The sequence below is a fragment of the Odocoileus virginianus genome, chromosome X (genome assembly GCF_023699985.2).
Source record: "Odocoileus virginianus isolate 20LAN1187 ecotype Illinois chromosome X, Ovbor_1.2, whole genome shotgun sequence".
Taxonomy (NCBI): domain Eukaryota; kingdom Metazoa; phylum Chordata; class Mammalia; order Artiodactyla; family Cervidae; genus Odocoileus; species Odocoileus virginianus.
Genome location: NC_069708.1, coordinates 28,361,826 through 28,388,220, shown reverse-complemented (window position 1 = coordinate 28,388,220; position 26,395 = coordinate 28,361,826). Strand labels below are relative to the sequence as shown.

Sequence of the window (26,395 nt, the reverse complement as noted above, 5' to 3'; positions counted from 1 at the left end):
AACTTCTCATTGCTGGTTGATAAATTAATAAATGTTTACATATTAGTTGGATTTAAAGTTTAGACACAGCTTCTGATTGGTGAGGCAGAGACCATGGGCTGGAATGAATGCTACCAGTGGTCAGTTCATTGGGTAGCCAATTGGTCTTCCTTGAGTGGACATATTACCTCCCAATAGTTCTGCATTTACTGTTTTACCAACATGTCTTGCTTTCCTACTTGAACTGCAACACTGGTAGATGGTGATTTAGGAACTGATGAACTGTAGAATTAGAACAAGGGAAGGTCCACCTCTCTTCTCCTACTCATCATTATTATTTGTAATAATAAGAGTTAACATATACTGAGTGTTTACTATGTGCCAGACATTATTCAAAGCACTTCACAACGTATTTTTCATTTAATCTTTAGGATTATCCTTCTATCCTGCATTTACAGATGAGGAAACTAAGGCCCAGGCCCATTGCATACAGGAGTTTGATTTAAAAGCACTAGGACACATTATCTTCATCTGAAAACAATGCTGAAGTCATGTGCTTTGCTTTGTAAATCACATCCAGGAATGTCTCTCTATTATCTCGAGGCTCTGAAGCAGCATATCACAGAGACTCAGCAAGTAAATATCTCCCTGGTAAAATGCACAAGGGTAGTATATGTTGGAGAACAGAAGAGTGAAAGGAAATTCAGTTATTATTTTGTAATGAGTACTGAGGGAAGGGAACAGGGCAGTATAGCCTCAATCTATCTGTATACTGACAGACTGTCTTCTGAGTCTTGGGCACTATGTGTGGTAGGGCATGACACCTAGGGAAAGTGCCAGGCTGTCATCTTTACACAGCTTCCACTGAATCAAAAGCAGTTTAATTGCTTGAAATTTGAATAATTAGAGGTTTGCATGGAAAAGCTTAGAATCTGTATGTTATAAAATGAAGAGCCCTTGAAACTAGAAATTAATTGACTAAACTGGTATGTAAAATGTGTATAAACTGAGTGGATGTATTACTGTGTAACTTACTTTGAAATAATAATTTTTAAAAATAGGGACTTCCCTGGTGGTCCAGTGGCTGAGACTCCGAGCTCCCAATGCAAGGGGCCTGGGTTCGATCCCCGATCAGGGAGCTGGATCCCATATGCTGAAACTAAGACTCAGAACAGCCAAATAAATAAATAATTTTAAAAAATCATCATGCTAGGATGGAATTAAAGGGAACAACTTCTGATTTAGTTGCAAGAAATTTCTCATCTCACCTTTTTTTTTATTGTTTGCCTTTTTTATTTATTTATTTTTTCACTTTATTGTTCAGTTATACATTTTAACGTGAAGGCAGTTGGTTTTTAGTTTGGGTAAGTTGATCTGGTAGAGTAACCCTCACCTTTTTAAACAATTTATATTTTCTGGCAAATTCTGCCCAGTCTGATGTTTACTGCTCATAGTTAGGAGAAGCCATACTTGCTTGCTGACCTGAGTTAAATATGATAACTTATAGTTTGATTCTAAAGTAAAAAAAAAAAATGAAATCGTAAGAAGAGAAAATGAAATGAGAAGCAAAAGTTTTAAAACCCTAAGTTTTGGGAATTCCCTGGTGGTTCAGTGGTTAGGATTCAGTGTTTTCACTGCTGCTGCCCAAGTTCAATCCCTGGTGGGGGAATTAAGATTCTGCAAGCCTCATGGCCAAAAAAAAGAAAAGAAAAACAACTGTAAATTTTTATTCTAAACTTGAATCTCAGAAACACATCCAGAAACTTGGAAGAAAAGCTAAAATGATATTTAAATTACAAAAGATAGTGGTGAATAAATTCTTATGCTTTTGTCATATTTGCAATACTTTGGCCTTATTATAGTACTTGGAGCTGTCTAGAGCAGGGGTCCCCAACCCTGGACCAGTGGTGGTCTGTGACCTGTTAGGAATTGGGCTGCACAGGAGGTGAATGGCAGACAAGCAAGAAGAGCTTCATCTGTATTTACAGCTGCTCCCTATCGCCGACATCACTGCCTGAGCTCCGCCTCCTGTCAGATCAATGACATTAGATTCTCAAAGAAGCATGAACCCTACTGTGAACTGTGCATGTGAGGGATCGAGGTTGCATACTCCTTATAAGAATCATCCTGAAACCATCCCCCCACCCTGCCCTATTCCATGGAAAATTTTTCTTCCATGAAACTGGTCCCTAGTGCCAAAAAGGTTGGGGACCCCTAGTTTAGAGCCATCAGGTATTTGTTTTACTTTAAATATATTTATTTATTTATTTGGCTGTGCTGGGTCTTAGTTACACATGTGGAATCTCAGTTCTCTGGCCAGGGGTTGAATCCATGCCCCCTGCATTGGGAGCATGGAGTCTTAGCCACTGAACCACCAGGGAAGTCCCTTGTGTTTTACTTTTATTTGACTGTGTCATTAAGAGTTATTTGAAATAAAGGAGAGTCAAGTAAATTGAAATGTTGTTTTCTGACCCTGCCAGAAGGGGAGATGAAGTCAATACATGGTTCTGAAACTTTCCCCTCTGTTGGTGTACATTCTCATCTGTCTAACAGTGACTCACCAAGGCACTGATTTTCAGCCAAGGGGATAATAAAACTGTAGGTGTGAGTGAAAGCAACTCTCCATGTGGGGGAGAAGACTAACGGGGAATGGGAGTTTGAAAATGCCTCAAGTAATTCTAACAAACCCTCCTCTCCAGAGTATTTCTACTTAGTCTGGAATATGACTAACTGGTATTTGCAATTTCACATTAAGATCAAGATTTCACTTTAAGTAGCTAGAATAACTTAAATTGGTCTAAATGTGTGAACTACTGTCTATTCAGAAGAGATGATAACCACAGCTAACACTTACTGGGTTTGAACCATGTGCCAGGCACTGTGCTGAGCATTTCATAAGCACTCTCATTTAACTCTCACCACAACCTTAGGAAATTGAATGTTACTTAATTGCTAGTAAGCTGTGGAAGCCACAAATATAATATATAAGATTGTATTTCAAACCACCACACAACACTATTTCTAAGATACTTGGATCTGAAATGTGAGATTTTGTTGACATTTTATTTTCCCTTGTAGTCCACAAAGAAATTCTACTGGAATCTGGAGTTACAGCTGGCAATTAGAAAGTTGCAGGAAGTCAAATGACATGTAAATTTCCCTTAAGAGAATGAAAATGCATTGCCCCAACTTTTCTATTGTAAATTGACTATCCAGCCTATAACTAGCTTATGATTTGCAACTTAGACACTTTTGAAGAGTAAATTACATAAATCACAGACTATACCTCTTTTTAGTTTCTTAACCAGGAGTCTAAGAAGCACCTGATATTATATACATAACTTATGCACACACTGATATATTTAAAATAACTGACAAGAACCTATTGTACAGCATAGTGAACTCTGCTCAATACTCTGTAACAACCTAAATGGGAAAAGAATTTGAAAAAGGATACATATATATGTATAACTCGATCACTATGTTGCACACCTGAAACTAACACAACACTGTTAACATATTCCAATATAAAACTTTAAATGGTGGTTACATTGGGAGCATAGTTTCTGTATCTTCCTTGAATCCTCATGTAAAACAGAGCAGCTAGGTAGCAAAACTAAAAACCAGGGCCAACATTTTCAACAAAGTTAGGTGACAAAGTGTCTCCTTGAGCCTCAAGGTGCAAGTATATGGAGACAAATCACAACTGCCACCTGACCTGTATAATGTGAGCATCTGTGTGAGAAGAAGCTGAGTCAGCAGAGTAAGAAATTGAAAAAAAAAAACTTTAAAAATTCTTTAAATAAAAAAACTTTACATGTATTTATATTTTTTGTGGAGGGAAAATTCAGTTTTTACCCTATTTTCAAAATTATCCATACTCCCCAAACAGTAAGATCCATTATTTTAACCATTGTTTGATAAGAGAACAATGATAAAAGGCTGAAAACTCCTTACTGATAAGAAATCAATTAGTTTTAAGTTTATATATTGAGGCCTAGGAATTTTTTTTGGCCTATGAATTTTTGTAATGTATCAGTAATACTGGAAAAGTTTTATCAAACTGTCTAAATCAGGGATTAGACAAGGATGGGGCCTGGGTGGGGGGGTGGGAAAAACAAGGATGGGGCCTGGGTGGGGGGGTGGGAAAAAGTCTCCCTATCACTTGTTTTTTTGATTAAGTCCTGTCTGACTCTTTGTGATCCCATGGACTCTAGCCTGCCAGGCTCCTCTGTCCATGGGATTTTCCAGGCAAGAATACTGGAGTGGGTTGCCATTTCCTTCTCCAGGAGATATTCCTGACCCAGGATCAAATTGGCAGGCAGATTCTTTACCACAGAGCCACCAGGGAAGCCCACCTGGGAGGTTTTAAAAAGAAATCTCTTTCTAGACTGGTGAGCTTCACCACTACATACCTAGGAGTTACCTCACACACCCCTCCCAGAATCTAGAACCTTTGTTTACTAATAAAAGCCTATCTTAACTCCCACTGTATTTGAGGAAGAAACAAAGAAACAAAAAGACTGGTTTAAACTCTTGCCTTCAGGGTCATAGGTGCCTAGCACTTAACTGATGTTATTTTCAAAGATAGGCAGACTGTCATAATTTAGCATAAAGAAATTTAAGAAGTGAGTTGTCTAAAATAAAGTTTCTAATATACTTTCTCCTGGTACAGTTGTCAAAACTGAAGCAAAATGTATCTGGCACCCAACCAACCTTCACTTCTCATTGACAAATTCTTTTTCCTTTCTAAATATTTAACTATTTCTCCAGTTTTGAGCATTTATTTGCTCCCAGCTTTCCCACATAACCATTTTCTCCCTTTAAAGTATTCATGTTTTCAAAAGAAGGAAACACACAAAAAGTGAATAGTTTTGTGATCATTAATATGACATACCCTCTGCCTACTAAAATGTGATTTAATTCTGCTTATTCTGTTATTTGACCACTTTTAAAGATAATTGAGTCAAAATTTTGGTTGATACAAGGTCTTATTTGTACTATATATGTGACAGAGTTACAAGGATAGGATATAATCACACATTTCTTTTCTGTAAATCAGGATGAATGTCTATTTAAAAGTTATAATATAGAGTTGACTGAAAAATACAGCACTTCCATCTCATTAGAACTGATTCAAATGAATTCTTTTTAATGGCTGAGTAATATTCCATGGTGTATATGTACCACAGCTTCCTCATCCATTCGTCTGCTGATGGGCATCTGGGTTGCTTCCACGTCCTGGCTATTATAAACAGTGCTGCGATGAACATTGGGGTGCACGTGTCTCTTTCAGATCTGGTTTCCTTGGTGTGTATGCCCAGAAGTCGAGATCCTCAAATGTGGAAAATCCAAAACTATACAGGCAAAATGTTAAAGAAATGATTTTGAAAGTCTCACATCTATTTAAAACAACTTGCAGAATTTATAATTTATATGTAATATAAACTGTCACTTTATGCATAACATTTAAAATGATAGATTGAATGCATACCATTAAGGGTAATTTATTATTTTTTTAAAACCTTGAATATTAAGTTATTATGAACCAAAAAGCAAATTTGTAATACTATGTACCTGATAATTCAGTTCAGTTCAGTCATTCAGTTGGTCCAACTCTTTGCATCCCCATGGACTGCAGCACACCAGGCCTCCTTGTCCATCACCAACTGTTGGAGCCTACTCAAACTCATGTCCATCATGTCGGTGATGCCATCCAACCATCTCATCCTCTGTCGTCCCCTTCTCCTCCTGCCTTCAATCTTTACCAGCATCAGGGTCTTTTAGTCAGCTCTTCGCATCAGGTGGCCAAAGTACTGGAGTTTCATTTCAACATCAGTCTTTCCAATGCATATTCAGGACTGATTTCCTTTAGGATGGACTGGTTGGATCTCTTCACAGTCCAAGGGACTCTCAAGAGTCTTCTCCAACACCACAGTTCAAAAGCATCAATTCTTTGGTGCTCAGCTTTCTTTATAGTCCAACGCTCACATCCATACATGACTACTGGAAAAGCCATAGCCTTGACTGGACGCACCTTTGTTGGCAAAGTAATGTCTCTGCTTTTTAATATGCTGTCTAGGTCGGTCGTAATTTTTCATCCAGGGAGCAAGCGTCTTTTAATTTCATGGCTGCAGTTACCATCTGCAGTGATTTTGAAGGCCCCCCCCAAATAAAGTCTGTCACTGTTTCCCTTGTTTCCCCATCTATTTGCCATGAAGTGATCGGACCGGATGCCATGATCTTAGTTTTCTGAATGTTGAGTTTTAAGCCAACTTTTTCACTCTCCTCTTTCACTTTCATCAAGAGGCTCTTTAGTTCTTCTTCACTTTCTGCAATAAGGGTAGTGTCACCCGCATATCTGAGGTTTATTGATATTTCTCCTGGCAATCGTGATTCCAGCTTGTACTTCATCCAGCCCAGCGTTTCTCATGATGTATTCTGCATATAAGTTAAATAAGCAGAGTGTAACGTACCCCTTTTCCTATTTGCAACGAGTCTGTTGTTCCATATCCAGTTCTAACTGTTGCTTCCTGACCTGCATACAGATTTCTCAAGAGGCAGGTCAGGTGGTCTGATATTCCCGTCTCTTTCAGAATTTTCCAGTTTATTGTGATCCACACAGTCAAAGGCTTTGGCATAGTCAATAAAGCAGAAATAGATGTTTTTCTTGAACTCTCATGCTTTTTCTATGATCCAGTGGATGTTGGAAATTTGATCTCTGGTTCTTCTGCCTTTTCTAAATCCAGCTTGAACATCAGGAAGTTCATGGTTCACGTACTGTTGAAGCCTGGCTTGGAGAATTTTGAGCATTACTTTACTGGTGTGTGAGATGAGTGCAATTGTACAGGAATTTGAGCATTCTTTGGCATTGCCCTTCTTTGGGATTGGAATGAAAACTGACCTTTTCCATTCCTGTGGCCACTGCTGAGTTTTCCAAATTTGCTGGCATATTGAGTGCAGCACTTTCACAGCATCATCTTTTAAGATTTGAAATAGCTCAACTGGAATTCCATCACCTCCACTAGCTTTGTTCATAGACATGCTTCCTAAGGCCCACTTGACTTCACATTCCAGCATGTCTGGCTCTAGGTGAGTGATCACACCATCGTGATTATCTGGGTTGTGAAGATCTTTTTTGTACAGTTCTTCTGTGTATTCTACTTATTATTATTATCTTCTGCTTCTGTTAGGTCCATACCATTTCTGTCCTTTATTGTGCCCATCTTTGCATGAAATGTTCCCTTGGTATCTCCAATTTTCTTGAAGAGATCTCTAGTCTTTCCCATTTTATTGTCTTCCTCTGTTTCTTTGCACTGATCACTGAGGAAGGCTTTCTTATCTCTCCAAGAGTTCTCCTTGGAACGCTGAATTCAAATGGGTATATCTTTCCTTTTTTCCTTTGCTTTTTGCTTCGCTTCTTTTCACAGATATTTGTAAGGCCTCCTCAGACAACCATTTTTACTTTTTTGCATTTTTTTTTCTTGGGGATGGTCTTGATCCCTGTCTCCTCTACAATGTCATGAACCTCCATCCATATTTCATCAGGCACTCTGTCTATCACATATAGTCCCTTAAATCTATTTCTCACTTCCACTGTATAATTGTAAGGCATTTGATTTATGTCATACATGGTCTAGTGGTATTCCCTACTTTCTTCAATTTAAGTCTGAATTTGGAAATAAGGAGTTCATGATCTGAGCCATAGTCAGCTCCCGGTGTTGTTTTTGCTGACTGGATAGAGCTTCTTCACCTTTGGTTGCAAAGAATATAATCAGTCTGATTTTGGTGTTGACCAGCTGGTGATGTCCATGTGTAGAGTCTTCTCTTGTGTTGCTGGAAGACAGTGTTTGCTATGACCAGTATGTTCTCTTGGCAAAACTCTATTACCCTTTGCCCTGCTTCTTTCCATACTCCAAGGCCAAATTTGCCTGTAGCTCCAGGTGTTTCTTGACTTCCTACTTTTGCATTCCAGTCCCCTATAATGTAAAGGACATCTTTTTTGGCTATTAATTCTAAAAGGTCTTGTAGGTCTTCATAGAACCATTCAACTTCAGCTTCTTCAGTAGTACTGGTCAGGGCATAGACTTGGATTACCATGATATTGAATGGTTTGCCTTGGAAACAAAGAGATCATTCTGTCACTTTTGAGATTGCATCCAAATACTGCATTTCTGACTCTTTTGTTGACCATGATGGCTACTCCATTTCTTCGCAGGGATTCTTGCCCAGAGTAGTAGATATAATGGTCACCTGGTTTAAATTCACTCATTCCAGTCCATTTTAGTTTGCTGTTTCCTAATATGTTGATGTTTACTCTTGCCATCTCCTGTTTGACCACTTCCAATTTGCCTTGATTCATGGACCTAACATTCCAGGTTCCTATGCAATATTGCTCTTTACAGCATCAGACCTTGCTTCCATCACCAGTCACATCCACAGCTGGGTGTTGTTTTTGCTTTGGCTCTGTCCCTTCATTCTTTCTGGTGTTATTTCTCCACTGATCTCCAGGAGCATATCGGGCACCTACTGACCTTGGGGGTTCATCTCTCAGTGTCCTATCTATTTGCCTTTTCATACTGTTCATGGGATTCTCAAGGCAAGAATACTGAAGTGGGTTGCCATTCCCTTGTCCAATGACCTGTAATTAAAAAATTGCAATTCTATATTTTTTCTAAAACACTTATGTTTGCCAAAGGATCACTATGAATACTGTTACAAGGACTATGTGCATCAGAATTATAGGTATGCATATTAAAAATAAACATTTCAAGCCCAGGAATTTAAATTTACAATAAGCAACCCCTATTTCCATATTGATGTAACACTTGTTTTAAAAACAGCTGATACAGAGGATAGCATTAATTTGGGAATGTTGCTACTTATTTAACTCATACACAGAGTACATCATGTGAAATGCTGGGCTGGATGAATCACTAGCTGGAATGAAGATTGCCAGGAGAAATATCAACAACCTCAGATATGCAGAAGACATCACTCTAATGGCAGAAAGTGAAGAAGAACTAAAGCGCCTCTTGATGAAGATAAAAGAGGAAAGTGAAAAAGCTGGCTTAAAACTCAACATTCAAAAAACTAAGATCATGGCATCAGATCCCATCAGTTCATGGCAAATAGATGGGGATAAAGTGGAAACAGTGGCAGATTTTATTTTCTTGGGATCCAAAATCACTGTGGATGGTGACTGGAGCCATAAAATTGAAAGACAGTTGCTCCTTGGAAGAAAAGCTATGACAAACCTAGCAACGTATTAAAAAGCAGAGACTTCACTTTGCTGACAAAGGTCCATCTAGTCAAAGGTATGGTTTTCCCAGCTGTCATGTATGGATGGGAGAGTTGGACCATAAAGAAAGTTGAGCACTGAAGAATTGATGCTTTTAAACTGTGGTGCTGGAGAAGACTCTTGAGAGTTTGTCCCTTGGATTGCAAAGAGATCAAATCAGTCAGTCCTAAAGGAAATCAGTCCTGAATATTCATTGGAAGGATTGATGCTGAAGCTGAAGCTCCAATACTTTGGCCACCTGATGCAAAGAGCTGACTTATGGAAAAGATCCTGATACTGGGAAAGACTGAGGGGAGGAGAAGGGGGCGACAGAGGGTATGAGATGGTTGGATGGCATCTCCAACTCAAGGGACATGAGTTTGAGCAAACTCTGGGAGATAGTGGACAGGGAGCCCTGGCATGCTGCAGTCCATGGGGTCACAAAAAGTCATACATGACTTAGCGACTCAATGACAGGGAACTAAGATCTCTCAAGCCATGTGGTGTGGGGGGAAAAATCACTTGGAAAGAAAAGAATCACTTGGGGTATCTGTAAAATATACAGACCACCAATCTTCCCTAGGCATTGTGACTCAAGAAGGTTGAACTGGGGCCTAGGAATCAGTGTTCCTTAAGCACACCAGTGATTTATCTTCAAAGTCAGGGAGGAATATTAGATTATTATATTCAGCAAATATTTGCAACATAATTCCTAAGACCCCGGAATTGCCAAAGAAGCTTAACTAAACAACCAATAGGAAAAGACTGGCTATTTTTACACTGATATGGAACTCATGTTTTGGAAACACAATCTTGAGGTCACCTTTTCAAGCTCAATTCTACTCCCACTGAAAAATTTCCCACTACTTTCAAGATATAGACAAAACTTCTTACCAGGGTCTACAAATGCCCAGAGGTATGGTTTCCTTCTTACTGCTTCTCTATCCAATACTCATCTTTCTGGTCTTAAAGGTGACCCTTCTCCAGTCCAGTTTCCCCATTAGTAAAACAGGAATAGTAACACCAATCTCAGATGTTTCAGGATCAAATGAGATCAGGTAAGAGCTCTCTGTACAAGAAGCTGGCAAAGTGAATGGCAGCTATTATTTAATCAAATCAAGCTCTGTTTCTACTGCGTCACATTCAGCTCTTCAACCCACCTGCCATCTGGTTTTTGCACCCACCACTCCAAGGAAACTATTTTCACAAGGCTCACCAACTGCCAAGTCCAAATGACAAATTTCAGTCTTTATCTGATTGACCTTTCTGCAAATAAGGGGGAGACAGAGGATAAGATGGTTGGATGACATTACTGACTCAATGGACATGAGTTTGAGCAAACTCTGGGAGACAGCGAAGGACAGGGAAGCCTGCAGTCCACTAGGTCACAAAGAGTTGGACCCACCTTAGCAAGTGAACAACAACAACAAAAGTGTATCCTGGTTTCCTTATACTTCTGGCCAGTCTTTCAAAGTAACTTTCTTGGTTCTTTCATTGCTTTTTCAGACTTTTAAAAAATGTTTTATGACAGCAACACATGCTTATTTATACACTGATGACAGCTACTCAGCAAGGTCTTCCTTGACCATTAAATTAGAACCTTCACCCCAAACCCTCTCATATCACTTTGTCTTCAGAGTACTTCTCTCTCTCATTCACTTGTCTATCTTCCTCTCCTACTAGATCTGGAACTCTATGAGGGAAGGAAGTATGTTTTATTCACTGCTATATTCAGAGCACCAAGAATAATGCCTGGTGCTCACTAGGCTCAGTCAATGTTTCTTCACTAATTAACTGAAATATCCCTCACATTTAATCACTTACTTGTAGATTCTACCTCCCTCATTTCTCTCAAATCTTTGCCTGTTCTTGCATAAGAACTGACTCATACTTTGCTTAAATGACTCACAACCATATCCAGTCCTATTCTATACTCCATAGCCCAAACTGCTGCTAAAATTATCCAAATCCTTCAATAGATTCCTACTGTCTTTAAGATTAAGTCCAGATTCTTTTGCATATAGAGCTCTCTGGGACCTTCATCTGTGCTCAATGGCTTAGTCATGCCAGATTCTTTGCAACCCCATGGACTGTAGCCTGCCAGGCTCCTCTGTCCATGGGATTCTCCAGGCAAGAATACCGGAGTTGATTGCCATGTCCTCCTGGGGATCTTACTGACCCAGGGATCAAACCCGTGGGTTTCTTATGTCTCCTGCATTGACAGGCAGGTTCTTTATCACTAGAGCCACCTGGGAAGCCCAGTGGTTCAATAAATGCTGAATGAATGAATGAATACCATGTACCCATCCAATCTCCTAAACCAAAATTCTGGAAGTCACCTTCCATATTTCCTTCTCTACTCCCCCAAATGCCAACTGGTCATCAAGTCCTGTTGATCTGTCCCCTAAATATCTCTCAAATTCACCCCGTTCCTCCCTATCCTAATGCCACAGTCCTAGTTCAACTACATTTGCCACCCTCCAAACCATTCTCCACACTACCACTGAAATTATTTTTAAAAAATTTTTATTACAAAAATAATATGTTCTTATAAAAATTCAAATACAGAAATAAAAGCACAGTGCTCCACCCAGTATACAAATAAGCACGTAGCACCTTCCCCTCCAATCTCATTGCCCAGAGGTTATCACTGTGAATCATTTTGTGTAAATCCTTTCAGACTTTTTCCTTTGCATATACAAGTATATATAAACACATATAAATACATACATGTGGTTTTATCATTTACAAAAATGGGATCACACTTGTTACACATGATTCTTCAATTTATTTCTTCATTCAATATACTGAGAATTTCTAAAACACAAATCATATTTTATCACTCCACTAGAACATTTCATTTCTCATTAATATAAAATTCACATTCATTAGCATCAAATTCAAAGCTCTTGATGATATGCTTCCTGTCCATCTTTCAGTCTCACCTAGAGGCATTCCAGCATGGAGGGACTGGAACATAAACCACTTTAAATCCTTTCTGGAACAAGGCAGGTACAAACAAACAAACAAACAAACAAGGAACACACTCTGCTATTTGCCATTTCTGGAGTTTGGCCTTTTCACTTCATGTGACACTCTGGCTGGACTTTTCCATCTGGCAAGCTCCTACTAATTCTTCAAGAGTCAGCTTAAAAATTATCTCTAAGAAGACTTCCCTGACTTTTTCAGACACGACTGCTCCTCTATTTTCTCCTATGTTTTATATCTAGCTTAATTGCACTTATCTTACAGTAATGTAATGATTTATTAACATGCTTTGAATTTCACTCCCCTTCCCCCAACTTAATGGTGAGATCCTTCAACAAAAGGAATGTGTCTTATTTAATTTTTCATCCCAAGAAGCTGATAGAATGCTTATCATGGAGCAGATGCTTAATAACAAATCTGTTGAAGATTTCATGATTCTAGGAACATTTACTGAGTACCTACTCTGCACAGAACCATATCCTAAGCATAAAAAGAAACAGAAGACACAGTCTTTGCCCTAAAGAACTTACCATTTCCCTACCATTTCCCCTGGGGGGAGGAGGGACAGAACACATTTACATGGTGACATATCATTTCTGATATATATGCTGTTTCAAAGATTTATAATTTATTTGCCTCCAATCCACTTAGGAACAAGGCATTTCATAATCAAATAAATAATAAATAATGGGCAGTTCAATCTGTCCAATAGGTTTATGGTTTTAGTGTGGCACAGAGTCCACCAGAACACAATTCTCTGTCCCAACAGGGGGCTGTCAATGGTTACAGCAAATTAGAAAACTGAGATGATATCATGCTTGGAAATTTTCTAATACATCAAGAGGACATAAAGTTATTAGCTATTTCATAATATCTCTTCCTTCCCGAGGAACAAAATGATACCAAGAACAATTAATAGAGTTAAAGGAGAGCACTGCAGAAGGAGGAGAGTGCTCTCTTTTTGTTAGTGGTAGGGGAAGGGGGTTGCCTTTTAAATCAAAGGGTGGCACTGCCCTAGGAAGATCAGAAGAGTTAATTTATTATCATATACTTATTATTTTTAAAAAAGCTACAGTATTAATTAATTTGGTAGTTTCAGGATCAGACACTGTAACAAATAAATATAAACAAATGGGGGAAAGGTGAGCCACCTAGGCTGGAGAACAGGGAAGGCGGACCAAGGAGGCCCAAAGGAAGCCTCATTCATCAGAATCCAAGTCACTGTCCCCAGCAATGGAGTGGAAATCCTCACTGTCCTCCTCGTCCTCTGACAGCTGGACCTGGCTTAGTACGCTCGGCCCAGAGCGTTGCTCTTCCTCCTCATCTTCTTCCTCCTCTGATACCTCATACCCACCGATGCTGCTGAAGCTTGTGTCCTGGGTGTTCGACTTGGGATCAGGCTCCTCATAGCTCCCATAACTGAGAAAAGAAACATGTCATCTCTCAAGCTCGGACACCATCCTCTAGCTGACCAGTCCCGTTCTCAGTGCCACCAAGGGATCAGCCCATCTCACCCCCCCGGCCACTAAAATGATGGCTCTGGACTGTTCTACGGGTACCTGAGAGAAAAATGATCCTATTCCAAAACATCAACTTGCCAACTTCACATACACAAGAATCTGAATGAAACTCCCCTACACTTGAACAATACACTGTCAGCTTACGTGGCCATAAATGCTCTGATAAGCCTTGTAGGTTTGTCGACCACTTATAGCCTCACTCATCTACATATCCAATTAGTCAACAGTCCTAAAGATTCTACCTCTTCAATACATCTCACCTTTATCCCCATCTTTCCAGCCCTATTCTGCCTGCTTTGGCTTCATTCTTTGAGATCTCTGGTCTGCACCACTGCCATCAGTCTTCTTCCAGTCTTGCTCGCCCCAATTAATTTCTTCACATTTCTGCCAGAGTGCTCTTTATTTTTGTTTGTTTGTTTATTCTTAATTTTACTTAAAAAAAAAAAAAGCACACAAGTAATGCACGTTTACTGGTTTAAAAAAAATTAGAATATACACCAGAAAAAAAAGAAAAAAGTCACCAATAACTCTACTACCCAGAGATAATCTTTCAGTATATGACCTTCCAAATTTTTTTCTATGCAGTTTACTTCAATGCTTAAACATTTTTTTTAATTTACAAAATTGGAATGCTCTATATACTCTTTAGGAATCTGCTTTTTCACTAACGTTTATAATGAACATCTTTCCAAGTCAATAAACATACATTGATAGCATCATTTTAACAGCTGTGTGGTATTCCACTGTGTGGCTGTAACATGATTTATTTCACAGTTTCTCACTAGAACATTTAACCTGTCTTCAAGTATTCCGCTATTAGAAACAATGCTGTGATAAACATCCTTGTACAAACATCTTGATGAAGGTTATTTTATTATTCCCATGGAATAACTCCCTAGATATGGAATTGGGAGGCCAAAGAGGATGTACATTTTTTTAAGTTTCTGATTTGTAAGATAAATTGCTATACCTCTCTCACCTACCCCATTTTTTTGATTAATATTACCAACCAGTGGTTTCTGAATATCCTTTTACTCACGTCTTTTCCAACACTGGACATTATTATTCATTTTAATCTTTGCCTATCTGATAGGTAAAAAATTACACTTGGTTGTTTTATTGCATTTCTTTGATTCTTAGGGAAGCTAAGTTTTCATAATTTATTGGCCATTTGCATTTCTTCTGTGAATTAATTCATGGCTTCTGTCCATCTTTCTTCTGGGGTAGAAAGCAATCTTTTTAAAATACAGATCTGATCATACTACTCTCATTCAATGTCTGCCCAAAATTCTCAGGCTCTTCATGATTTGGCCCTTACCTACCTCTTTAAACTGTCTCTATTATACAGATCATGATGAAAAGCACCAACCACACTGAGCTACTTGTATTCTTGAGAAGTGTGTCATGTCTCTGTGTGTTCATACATGGTTTTCTTGGTCTCTGGAATGCCCTTCCCTTTCTTCTTCATTTAGCTAATTCCTACTCTGATTCAGCTCGGTTTCTCTAACCAGCTCCCTACTCCACTCCTACCCAAGCCCCAGAAAAATCCTGTGGTTTCCTATCACAGCACTTTTCATGTTACACTGTGATCATCATCTGTTTGCCTGTTTTAGACTTCCCACTAAACCGAACTCCTTGAAGGAAGGGATAACATCCTAGTTGCTTTTATACTTGTAACAAATATTTGCTCGATGAATTAAGACTCTTAACTGTTTGACGGATGTGTGCTTAATTGCTCAGTCATGTCCGACTCTTTGTGACTCTATGAACTGTAGCCTGCCAGGCTCCTCTGTCCATGGGGATTCTCCAGGCAAGAATACTGGAGTGGGTTGCCATGCCCTCCTCCAGGGGTTCTTCCCAACCCAGGGATTGAACCCTGGGTCTCCTTCATTGCAGGTGGATTCTTCCCTGGTCTGAGCCACCAGGGAAGCTTGCTAGATACCTTTGGCTTAGATGTATCATATGCATCTTAACGTATCCAAAGACAAATTCATTTTTTGCCTCCTTTTCCACTCCATCTAGTACCTGTTTTCCCTCTTTCTTATGTCAGTGACATTCCCATTCATTATGTATCTAATCTCCTTACCTCTTAAATCCAAATGATCTGTCCTCTAAACGGCTCTTATATGTCCCTTCCCTTTCCTCCACTACTAACAGATCCTAGTTGAATTTCTTATCATTGCCATGAAAGTGAAAGTGAAGGCTGCTCAGTCATGTATGACTCTTTGTGACCCCATGGAGTCCATGGCATTCTCTAGGCCAGAATACTGGAGTGGTTAGCCTTTCCCTTCTCCAGGGGATCATTCCAACCCAGGAATCGAACCCAGGTCTCCCACACTGCAGGAGGATTCTTTACCAACTAAGCCACAAGGGAAGCCCAAGAATACTGGAATGGGTAGCCTATCCCTTCTCTAGCAGATCTTCCCAACCCAGGAATCGAACCAGGGTCTCCTGCATTGCAGGTCAATTCTTTACCAACTGAGCTATCAGGGAAGCCCAATCATTGGCCTGGAGTTATTTAACACCTAAACTTGATGTTACTTTCTTTTCCTTAAAGTGATGATTCTCATTAACCACAATCCACATGTCTTAGCACACCAGTTAAGGTCCTCTAACAACATAATCCCTTGCTGCTTCTAGAGTCACAACTCCCAACAACTTCCCTTTGGTCTGGAATTTCTTTGCTATATTTCTGTGCCTTTGAACATACTGTTCCACCTCTAAGGATCTCCTCACCTGCTACTACTTATATACTTAGCAGACTTCTATTCATTTGTGACACTCCCTGATTACTCCAAGCAGAGTGAGACACTTCCTTCTCCTCAGTGTGACTTGGCACTTTGTACTAAACTTACGCTATATAGCTCTTCTCACACTGCATTGCAATGATTTTGTATCAGTCTCTTCCACTAGACTGTGAGCTCCTCAAGGGCAGGATATGTCTTGCTCCTTTGTGTATCCCCAAGGGCCTAGCATAGTGCCTGGACCTAGTAGGTGCTCAAGCAATGTTTGATGGATGAAAGTAATATGATGCTGGGCCCTCCGACATCATAGCTGAGTACTGATGCCACAGCTCCCGTAGCATGTTGTTATCGATTACCTGATATTGCTATCCTCCAAACCATGAGAAGCCTCCCCACCGTCTCCCTCATAGGACATCATGCTTTCTTCATTTTCCATGCCCATCCTTGTGTTTTCTTGAAGCATGCGGGGCTGTTTGGGTCTTATCCCACCAGATCCTACATCCGAGTCACTTCCACTTTCACTCAGCTGGATAGCTATGAAAAGAGAGAAATCCTGAGATAAGCTTGACAGAATTAACATCTTTGGCTTAGTCTTCCAGAACTAGTTAATCCCATGCATTTACACAGGTATCTTGCCTGGACTCTTCACCTCAGAGGATTGCCTAGGGTCAACACTGACAAGATTTATAGTTTGGAAAATAAATTAAAAAACCATTTCAGTGCAATCTGTTTTTTTCCCCTATCATCTCCTTCTATATTCTCCCCCTACCACTGCAATTAATTCACAAGACATCTCTTTTTTCTTAATTTTCTTTCCCTAATGCCACATATAACACATCTTTCTCATTTTTATCAAGTATTCAAATCAAACTTGCTGCTTTGGCATTGCTTTTCTGACTGTCATCTTTTTCTACCTATGCTGTATTTTTTCACCTCTTCTAAGACCAATGAATTTAATCATCCTATGAGTGAATGCTTAGCACCCTGAGGTCTATTAATGGGACTTCAATAAAAGAACAGCTTTTGGTAACAGCGTATGTGGCCCAGAGCTTCCTCCGAGCCCTGAGTGTGCTATGGTGAGCTATGTACCAGAGAAAGGATTATCTCCTTCTTCATCACTCCCAGCATCTTCCTCATCATCTTCTCCTTCAGACATAAGCAAATCCTCATACAGGACACTGGCTTGAGGCTGTTGCACAGTTCCTTCCTCTTCGTCTGCAAGATCACCATCTGCATCTTCACATTCCTAAATGAGACCAGTTGAGACCATTAACTGATCAGCTAAGAGACCAGAAGCCACCACCAGCCACCCACTTGCTGCCTTGCAAGATGTTAAATAATTTTGGTGGATAGATTTGGTCAGCTGGTTCCACGGATTAAAGTCATACTGGGCCTCACTATAGAGACCCTATGGTATCGCCTGGGGACTTGGCCTGTCCTGTACTTCTGGGGCACCTACCATATAAAGGAATAATGTAACCATAAGCTTTCTGTAAGCATACTCACTGGGGCTGGTGTCTTAGGTTTCCCATCCTCCTCCTCATCATCATACCCTTCAATATCTACATCAGAGTCTTCCTCGCCCAGCCTACCTCGGCCCTGGCGCATCTGAGTAAGGAACACAAATAGCACATCATTGAGGGACATGCCGGTAGGAGGAGTTAACCAGGGGCTCTCACCCAGGACAGATGCTCCTCCCTGATATCCCGGCCAACCCCACAGCTAGTAGGGGCTGTTTACACAGCTCAAAGCATGTGCATTTTCCCCCATTCATGCTTTGGAAATCACAGGTAGGGTAAAAATTAAACCCAAAGAATAGGAAGGTCCTTGGTCTGTTATTAGTATAGCATCACAAGGAGACTTCCTTTCTAAACAAGCTTTCCCTAGCTTGTGTTGGACTCTTTGGGACAGAAAAACCCTCCTGGATTTTGCACTCGCCAGTGGAACCTTGACTGAGATCAGCTGATAAGATTTCTGGCTTCAGATCAGGAGTATCTGTTGATGCCTCTAGAAAAGGCCAATTTAAAAAACTTAATTTTAAAAACAACTTTGATAACACACGTACAGTAAAGTAGCAGGGCAATTATTTTGAACTATGTCTCTGAATGCAGCTGGTCTTTCCAGTCAGGCTACTCTGATGCCTCACACACTTTTCACACTTGTGTCTTAAGTTCTGCTGTGCCTGACTCTGCCCATGATGACAGAAGACAAGCCAGTCATGTGACCTGCCACCATCCCACCTTGAAATCACATTTCCAGGCTTTCACTCCCAGGGCCAAGGGGTCTGATCATCATCCTTGACGCATGTCATATATCACCACCATCACTCACCCATCCCCAAGCATACTACCAATCTCACTAAGAGAAAAAGACTATCCTACCTGTGTCACCTGCTTTTCTGGAGTGGCAGTGGGAATATCCAGGACAGACATATTGCTCTCATCTTGAAATACAGAGGCATCTCGAGACATACTGAGGGATGTGGTGGTATCATACAAATCAGGAGGCTGTGGCACAAATCATACAACTTAGCTTCTATTTAGTAAAGGGAGTAAAAAATTCAGAGAACTCCCCTTTAGAGTGTTCACTGTAGAAAAAGGTCACGTAGAACAATCCATTTAAGGAAAAAAAACATAGTTTTGACACAGCTTTATGGGCAACTTTTGGGGGATCTCACAAATATTGCTCATTCTAGCAAAGAGGCATCTAATGTATATGATCAGAAGCCTGAAGCAGAAAAGCATCCAAGCTATGGGACAATTCTATGTCCTAATAGCCTCTCTGGTCAATAACCTAATTTCTTCTAAGTGTGGTCTTATTGTTTTTAGGCTCAGGGCTCCATACCACTGCTATTCTGACTGTTTTGGTGTAGAGACATCTAAAATGGGATAAAGAAATGTCAATTCCAACCAGAACATGGAAAGGGGTAATAGCTTATGAGCTCACCAGAGGATAATATGAGGCAAAATAGCATGGTGAAAAACCACAGACTTTGGAGTAAACTGCCCTAGGTTTGAGTCCTGGCTCCACCATTTGCTAGCTGAGTAACTTAAACAAATAACTTAATGTCTCTAAGTCTTAGTTTCCTCAACTTTAAAACATGGATGGTAATGTGCACCTCACAAGGTTGTTGGGAAAATTAAGAGATGTGTATATATGCTCCTTACCCCATGCATGGCAGTCAAAAAATTATAGCTCCCGTCCCTCTTCCCTCTCCTTAGTGAAGAGGGATTTAGCAAATGGACTATTCAGTGAAAGGAGGGTGTGCAAAGTAGCTTCAGTCGTGTCTGACTCTTTGAGATCTGTCCATGGGGATTCTCCAGGCAAGAATACGGGAGTGGGTTGCCATGCCCTCCTCCAGGGGATCTTCCTGATCCAGGGATTGAACCCAAGTCTCTTATGTCTCCTACATTGACAGGTGGGTTCTTTACCACTAACACCACCTGGGAAAGGAGGGCAGGAGGGACTAAAACTTAACAGGCTGGCAAAGCCTGCTCATTTAGGAAAGGGCTCTCTAAAAATTGGCTGAGGGTAGAAATATCATGCAGTTATTAAAAATGTCTTCAAAGACCATTTAATGAAATAAAATGCTCATAATATAATGTGAAGCGAAAACAAGACACAAAATAATGATGACCAATTTCACATTATAAATGCACACACATGTACATTACAGATTTGAAGAAACACACCAAAATGTTCACAGTGGTTTGGTTCTTTCTCAGTGGTGGACTTGATTTTTAAGTAATTTATTTATTCTGTATGTTTTCCAATTTGTCACAATGAACATGTTACTTTTATCAACAAAGAACCCACATATGTTACTTTGCTGTTGGTTTTGTTTTTAAAGCAAACAAACAAGGCTGAATGGAAACAGGGTTCTGGAGAAAGGAAAAACTGAATTCAAAAGGATTACAAGTGCAGATAAAGTAGTTGTGGAACAAAAGAAGAGAAAATTAGGGAATGAAACACTATGTGGGAAACTATAAAGCAAGCAATTTTAGATAACATGTCAAGCTGAATGTATAGTGCAATATAAGCTGGGTAGAAATAGTTGAGTGAAAATGCATTTATTACCACCCATTTAGAGGTGGAAGTAAAGTATGATTACTGTCATATTTCTACACAACAAAATTGTATTATGACAGGTTAAACTTACACACATTTTAATATTTAATAGAATTTGGGTTTGAGAGTAATATTAAGTAAGAACAATCACTCACATGCATCTTCCTCATGTTCAGAGGTATGAACCGGGCTTACTAAATGTGTATATATGAGTGAAGGCAATGATAAGAGAGTGAACTGGAATAATGAAGAGGCAATACCTACATCCTACTCTTACCAGGAGATCCTCTCACTGCACATCCTACTCTTACCAGGAGATCCTCTCACTGCACCAAACAGCTACTGCTCAGGAGGGAGCACAGTTGCCAGGTTTTCCTCAGCCATTTTTGAGACAGTATGGGAGGGGAAGGACTCACCACAGGGCTAGACTGATGCTGTCATAGACCAGAGCAAACCATGTGCCGCTCAGTGGTTAGGCTCTCCTGAGGAATGATGGCTAAAACCCAGGCTTTAACTTACCAGAAAGGGTCGTGTGGAAGCTGTTGGGCCTATTAGCAAATAGGACCTTCCTGGGGAACATCACTCACCCAAGCCCCCTTGACCCAATCTGCCCACATACTCCTAGAGCTTTTCCTTGTTCTGGGCCTGGAGGAAGTATCTTAGGGCTCTTTGTATTTGGCCCCTCAGTGACCTAGGTTTTAGGGTGAAAGAGAGAGTAAAAGATAGATAGGGAGACTGTATGAATGAGATATAGACAGCAATTATCCAACAGAGATCACACAGGCTGCATTTATTAGTTCAGAGTGAAACCTGAACAGAATGAAAAAGTTTTACAGTGGGAATCGGGAGAAACTTGCATTAGAATATTTGGTTAAATTTGAAAGAACCTCTGAGAACCCTGTAGATGACTTTCATACAGATAAGGAAATAAACATTTACTGAATGTCTACTGTGTGCTAGGTAAATGGCCTCATTTAATGTTTACAAAAATCTTGAAAAGTACATTTTAGAGAAATGGAAACTGGATTAGAGGGTTCAGCTTCGCAAGTTCACAAAGCTAGATAGCAGCAGGGCTAAGACTCAAACCCAGGACTGTTTTATACCAAACTTCATGTATTTTCCACTTTACCACAGTGCCTCCAACACAGTTATAGTCCGGTTAAGTCCTAGTCTTCAAATATGCTGGCCCTCTAAGAGTACAGTATAGATGAAATACTCTTAGTATATTCAAGGGTCAGATCAGAAAGACTAAAAATTTCTTATTAATCTTGCTCTCTTGTCTTTGACATGGAAATTTAAGAACATTATAAACATTACCTTCTTCATTTACAGGGAGAGGAAGTCAATCCAGGAAAATGGGTGACGTCTGAGCTATACTAAGATATTTCAGAGGGGATAATGTGGCCCATGTCTATACTCTTGGGATGTCATAGAACACCAATGGGTCTTCCCAGGTGGTGCTAGTGGTAAAGAACCCGCCTGCCAACACAGGAGATATAGATATGCGGGTTCGATACCTGGGTCAGGAAGATCCCTTGAAGGAGGAAATGGCCACCCACTCCAGTAATCCTGCCTGGAGAATCCCACAGATAGAAGAGACTGGTGGGTTACAGTTCAAAGGGTCGCAAAGAGTTGAACACGACTAAAGCGACTTAGCACAGCATACACAGAACCCCAATGCTGGGGGCAAAGGAATTCCAGGGATTCAAGAGGATGCCTTTGGCCATGGTAGTCAGGAGTCTGGTATTCCTAAATACTGCCTAAACAACTAAGACCCCACCCCATTCATATATCCCACACCTGTCTCTTTTGGATTCAACAAGGCTACCAAGACCCATGGCCCTCACTCACCTTAGCCTTTGAGAAGACAAGAAAGCACACGAAAGGCATATGAAGAGGAAGGACAGAGAAGAAGGGTATCTCAGTAAATACATCTGTTAACATGCTCCCAATTTCCAAAATCAATAAGAAAACTGTAAGAGGAAGTTTCTAGTCCTCAGACTTACCTGAGGTGTGTAAGGCCCTGGGGTCATTGGGTCCAAGCTTTCTAATTCTGCTTCCTCCAAAGCTGCTTCTTTAGCTGTACAAATATCCTTCTCAAGTTGAGTCAAATGCTCATCATACTGAGAAAGAAAAGTAGTGAATTCATTCAATATGTGTTTTAGACACTGAGCAGCAAACAAAAATCCCTGTCTTCATGGGAGGGAGGTTCAAGAGGGAGGGGACCATGTACATCTTTGGCGAATTCATGTTGATGTATGGCAGAAATCAAACCAATATTGTAAAGTAATCATCAGTCAATTAAAGATAAATATAATTTAAAAAGTTAAAAGATGAGCACAGAAAAATATGTTTATAAAAACCACTTTCTGATGAACTTACTAAAGTGATGCCAGCCTGTGAAAAAAATCCCTGTCTTCATGAAACTTCTATTCTAGTGGCAGGATACATATGTTAATAAAGTAAATAATTATACAGCTTATTAAAAACATTTAGTGCTGGGTAAGAAAATAAAGCAGGGAAGGAATACAGACTGTGGGTTGAGGGTTGGGGTGGAATATTACATTGTAAAAAAGGATAGGCAGAGAAGGCCTCCCTCATCCCTAGGGAACAAAAGGATTCCAAAAAGTTAGATCCTACAGGGACCTCCTCTTTTTCACTTACCTCAGTCAGTGTCTGGTAACAGACGTTCACAATCTCCTGAGCAGTCTTAGTATATTGACTTTCAGGTCCTATAAATGAAAAAAGAGAATATAATTACTTCAGCTCCAGAAATGCACTTCCTGTCACCAGCAGTGGTGTCCCCTTGCCCTAGGTCCAAAAAATCATGCTTCAGCTTTAACTTGGACTCTTGCTCTAATTTTGGAGGTGGAATATTTCAAACACATACAAAACCAGAGACACTAACATAATGAACTGCCATGTACCTCTTACCCATCTTCAACGATTATCAATAGATGGTCAATCCTGTTTCATTTACACACCAACTTTCACACTCTTCCCAAATTATTCTGAAGCAAATTCTAGCATTTCATCCATAAATAACATGTTCAATATGTGTCTTAAAGGACTTTTTAAAAGAAATGATCATGGGCGATTCTATAATGGTAGATACATATCATCATACATCTGTCAAACCCATAAAAGGTACAATACCCAGAGTGAACTCTAATGCAAACTATGGACTTTGGGTGCTAATGATGTAGATTCATCAATGTAGATTCATCAGTTGTAACAAATGTATCACTCTAGTGGGGGATGTGGATAACAGGGGAGGCTGTGCATGTGTAGGGCGGGGCACAGGGTACATGGGACCACTCTGTACCTTCTGTTCAATTTTTCTCTAACTGCTCTAAAAAATAAAACACAGTAAGAACTATTAAAAAAACATCTACTGGGGATTTCCCTGGTGGTCCAGCGGCTAAGACTCCACGCTCCCAAAGCGTGGGGCCTGGGTTTGATCTCTGGTCGGGGAACTAGACCTCACGTGCTGCAACGAAGAGCCTGCATGCCACAACTAAGACCCAGTGCTGCCAAATAAATAAATGAATGTTTTTTAAAAATTAAAAAAAAAAACTATATTACACCTAAGGTAGCTAACAATAATTCTTTAATATTATTAAATGGCCAGTCAACATTCACATTTCCCCAATTGTTTTATAAATGCTGTTTTTTTGGAATTATAATCCAAATAAGGTCCACACACTGCATTTGACAGATGTGCCTCTTTAAGATAGTTAACCAACTGGGTGATTCTTAACCAAACTACACAGTTCCCCATACAGATTTTGTTATAAGTGGTAAATTGGTGGCTTGCAAGCCAATCCAGTTTTTATTTTGCTCACAAAAAAATCAGTTCAGGTGGTGATGTGAAGAAATATAAAATTATTGCATTATATACCTGGAACTAATATATTGTTGTAGGTCAATTATACTTCAATTTAAAAATCACTTCAGTCTGTGAAAATGGATTGAGCTGTGTACTCATACACTTTTCTGTACGTAAATTATATCTCAATTAAAAGCTTAAAAAGAGCTTAATTAGTTGGCAACATTTAACAATCAAGAGATTTCATATAAAAACCCAAATGTCTGGCTTCTCTCAAAAAATTAAAAGGTGGCAACACACAGTCAGCATTCTCACGAAGCACCAATGGGCTGGATCTGAGTAGCAGCTGCCCCTTTTAGATAAGGCGTGTGTTTCACACAGTCCCTACCAGGTCTGCTTTGTTTGTTTATGCCTGGAGCCTGAAGGCATCTGAGTTGTTATTCCCTGTCTTAAGTGCTCTATAATATTCTTTAATATACTATTTATTCACCTCCTCATTTGTAAAACATTTTTGAGCACCTCTAGGTGCCAGGCATAATACACAGACATGACTAAGATACAGACTATATCCTCAAGAAGTTTAAGGTCTAGCACAGTGTATTTATTAGTCACTCGGTCGTGTCCAACTCTTTGCAACCCCATGGACTGTCACCCTGCCAGGCTGAGATCTTCCCAAATCAGGGATCAAACCCGGGTCTCCTGAAATGAAGACAGATTCTTTACCGTTTGAGCTACCAGGGAGCCCAGTGAGACAGACTATAAACAAATGAGGTGATACAACACTGAAAAAATACCTAAGAGGGTTTAGTAGAGGCATAGAGGAGGAAGTGACCAATGCTGGGATGGAAGAGGGAAAGAAAAATTAGGAAAGGCTTCATAGAGGAGGTAATCCTTGAATTAAACCTACTATTTATCAGGATGTATAGTATAAAAAATAGACCCCATGTGACATTTTCGTGCCATAACTACATAACTACTCTGAGTATTGTTATTAAGCTATCCTTCCCTGGTGGCTCAGCTGGTAAAGAATCTGCCTGCAATAAGGAAGACCCAGGTTCAATCCCTGGACTGGGAACATCCCCTGGAGAATGAAATGGCAACCCACTCCAGTATTCTTGCCTGGAGAATCCCATGGACAGAAGTGCCTGGTGGGCTACAGTCCACGGAGTTGCAAAGAGCTGGACATGACTAAGCAACTAACACTTTATACTTTTTATAGAAACAAATAAGTTCACTTCAGATTAAATTTCTCACAGCGTAGGTCCATCTATTCTTTATAAAAGATGTAAAATAAAGTTGTGTCCTCACACAAGCTGCCTGTGCCAAACCAGAAAGAAAACTTAAGTCAACTAAAAGATATTCAGGACATAAAGACAGCCAGAGCTGGCTCACAGTCAGGAATAGTTTTGAGAGATAGGAGTCCACAGCTGAAGTTTCTGAGTTCTAATCTCCTAAAGCCACCAGTAGGTTGGTCCTCAAAGTACTGATGGAGACAGACTGAAAAAGTTATCATACAAGCTTTCATGCTGATTAGAAATGCATGATGCTAGAGAAAACAGGCTGCATACAAGTCACAGGCTTCCTTTACTGAGCAAGTACATCAGCAGCTTATGGCAATATCCTGGCTCATACACCTACAAGAACCTGACTCATCGCTAAAATTCCAGCCTACAGATTAAGAATTCAGCTCTTCAGTTTTGAAACTGAAACATAACCAACCCTTTCAATATCTCAATGTTCTCATTTATAATGCAGGGAAAAATTAATTTTATACATTTGCAAAGTCTTCTCCCTTAAACCACTTTAAAGATGTGACTTCTTCATTCTCCATTTTCTTTGCAACACATAACTCTAAAGAAATATCCACTAATAATCTCCAGAATATAAAAAATATACTTATTTATATAGCTAACACACTTCTCTATGTGTTTTGATTACTAACTGTGTCTGTTCTCAGTTTTTGACGGTCCATGCTCTCAGGAGTTAC

At 39.8% G+C, this 26,395-nt stretch overlaps 1 protein-coding gene across 7 annotated transcripts in view; it reads right to left on the bottom strand.

Annotated features, from left to right (window-relative positions):
* Positions 1–7,616: 7,616 nt before the first annotated feature.
* TAF1 (TATA-box binding protein associated factor 1) overlaps positions 7,617–26,395 on the bottom strand; it is a 79,929-nt gene continuing 61,150 nt past the window's right edge. For 3 of the 7 annotated variants that reach the window (XM_070461850.1, XM_070461851.1, XM_070461852.1), the window contains exons 33-40: positions 23,244–23,311; positions 22,586–22,702; positions 18,893–19,018; positions 18,018–18,119; positions 17,601–17,757; positions 16,868–17,045; positions 10,420–10,525; positions 7,617–8,620 (exon numbers count right to left, since the gene is read on the bottom strand). In XM_070461850.1, coding sequence (XP_070317951.1) covers positions 8,387–8,620; positions 10,420–10,525; positions 16,868–17,045; positions 17,601–17,757; positions 18,018–18,119; positions 18,893–19,018; positions 22,586–22,702; positions 23,244–23,311 — 1,088 coding nt within the window. In that variant the 3' untranslated portion in view covers positions 7,617–8,386. Of the gene's footprint in view, positions 8,621–10,419; positions 10,526–11,768; positions 13,667–14,027; positions 14,200–16,867; positions 17,046–17,600; positions 17,758–18,017; positions 18,120–18,892; positions 19,019–22,585; positions 22,703–23,243; positions 23,312–26,395 lie in introns of those variants that run through there. The other 4 variants (XM_020882942.2, XM_070461856.1, XM_070461854.1 and 1 more) reach the window with 3 other exon arrangements.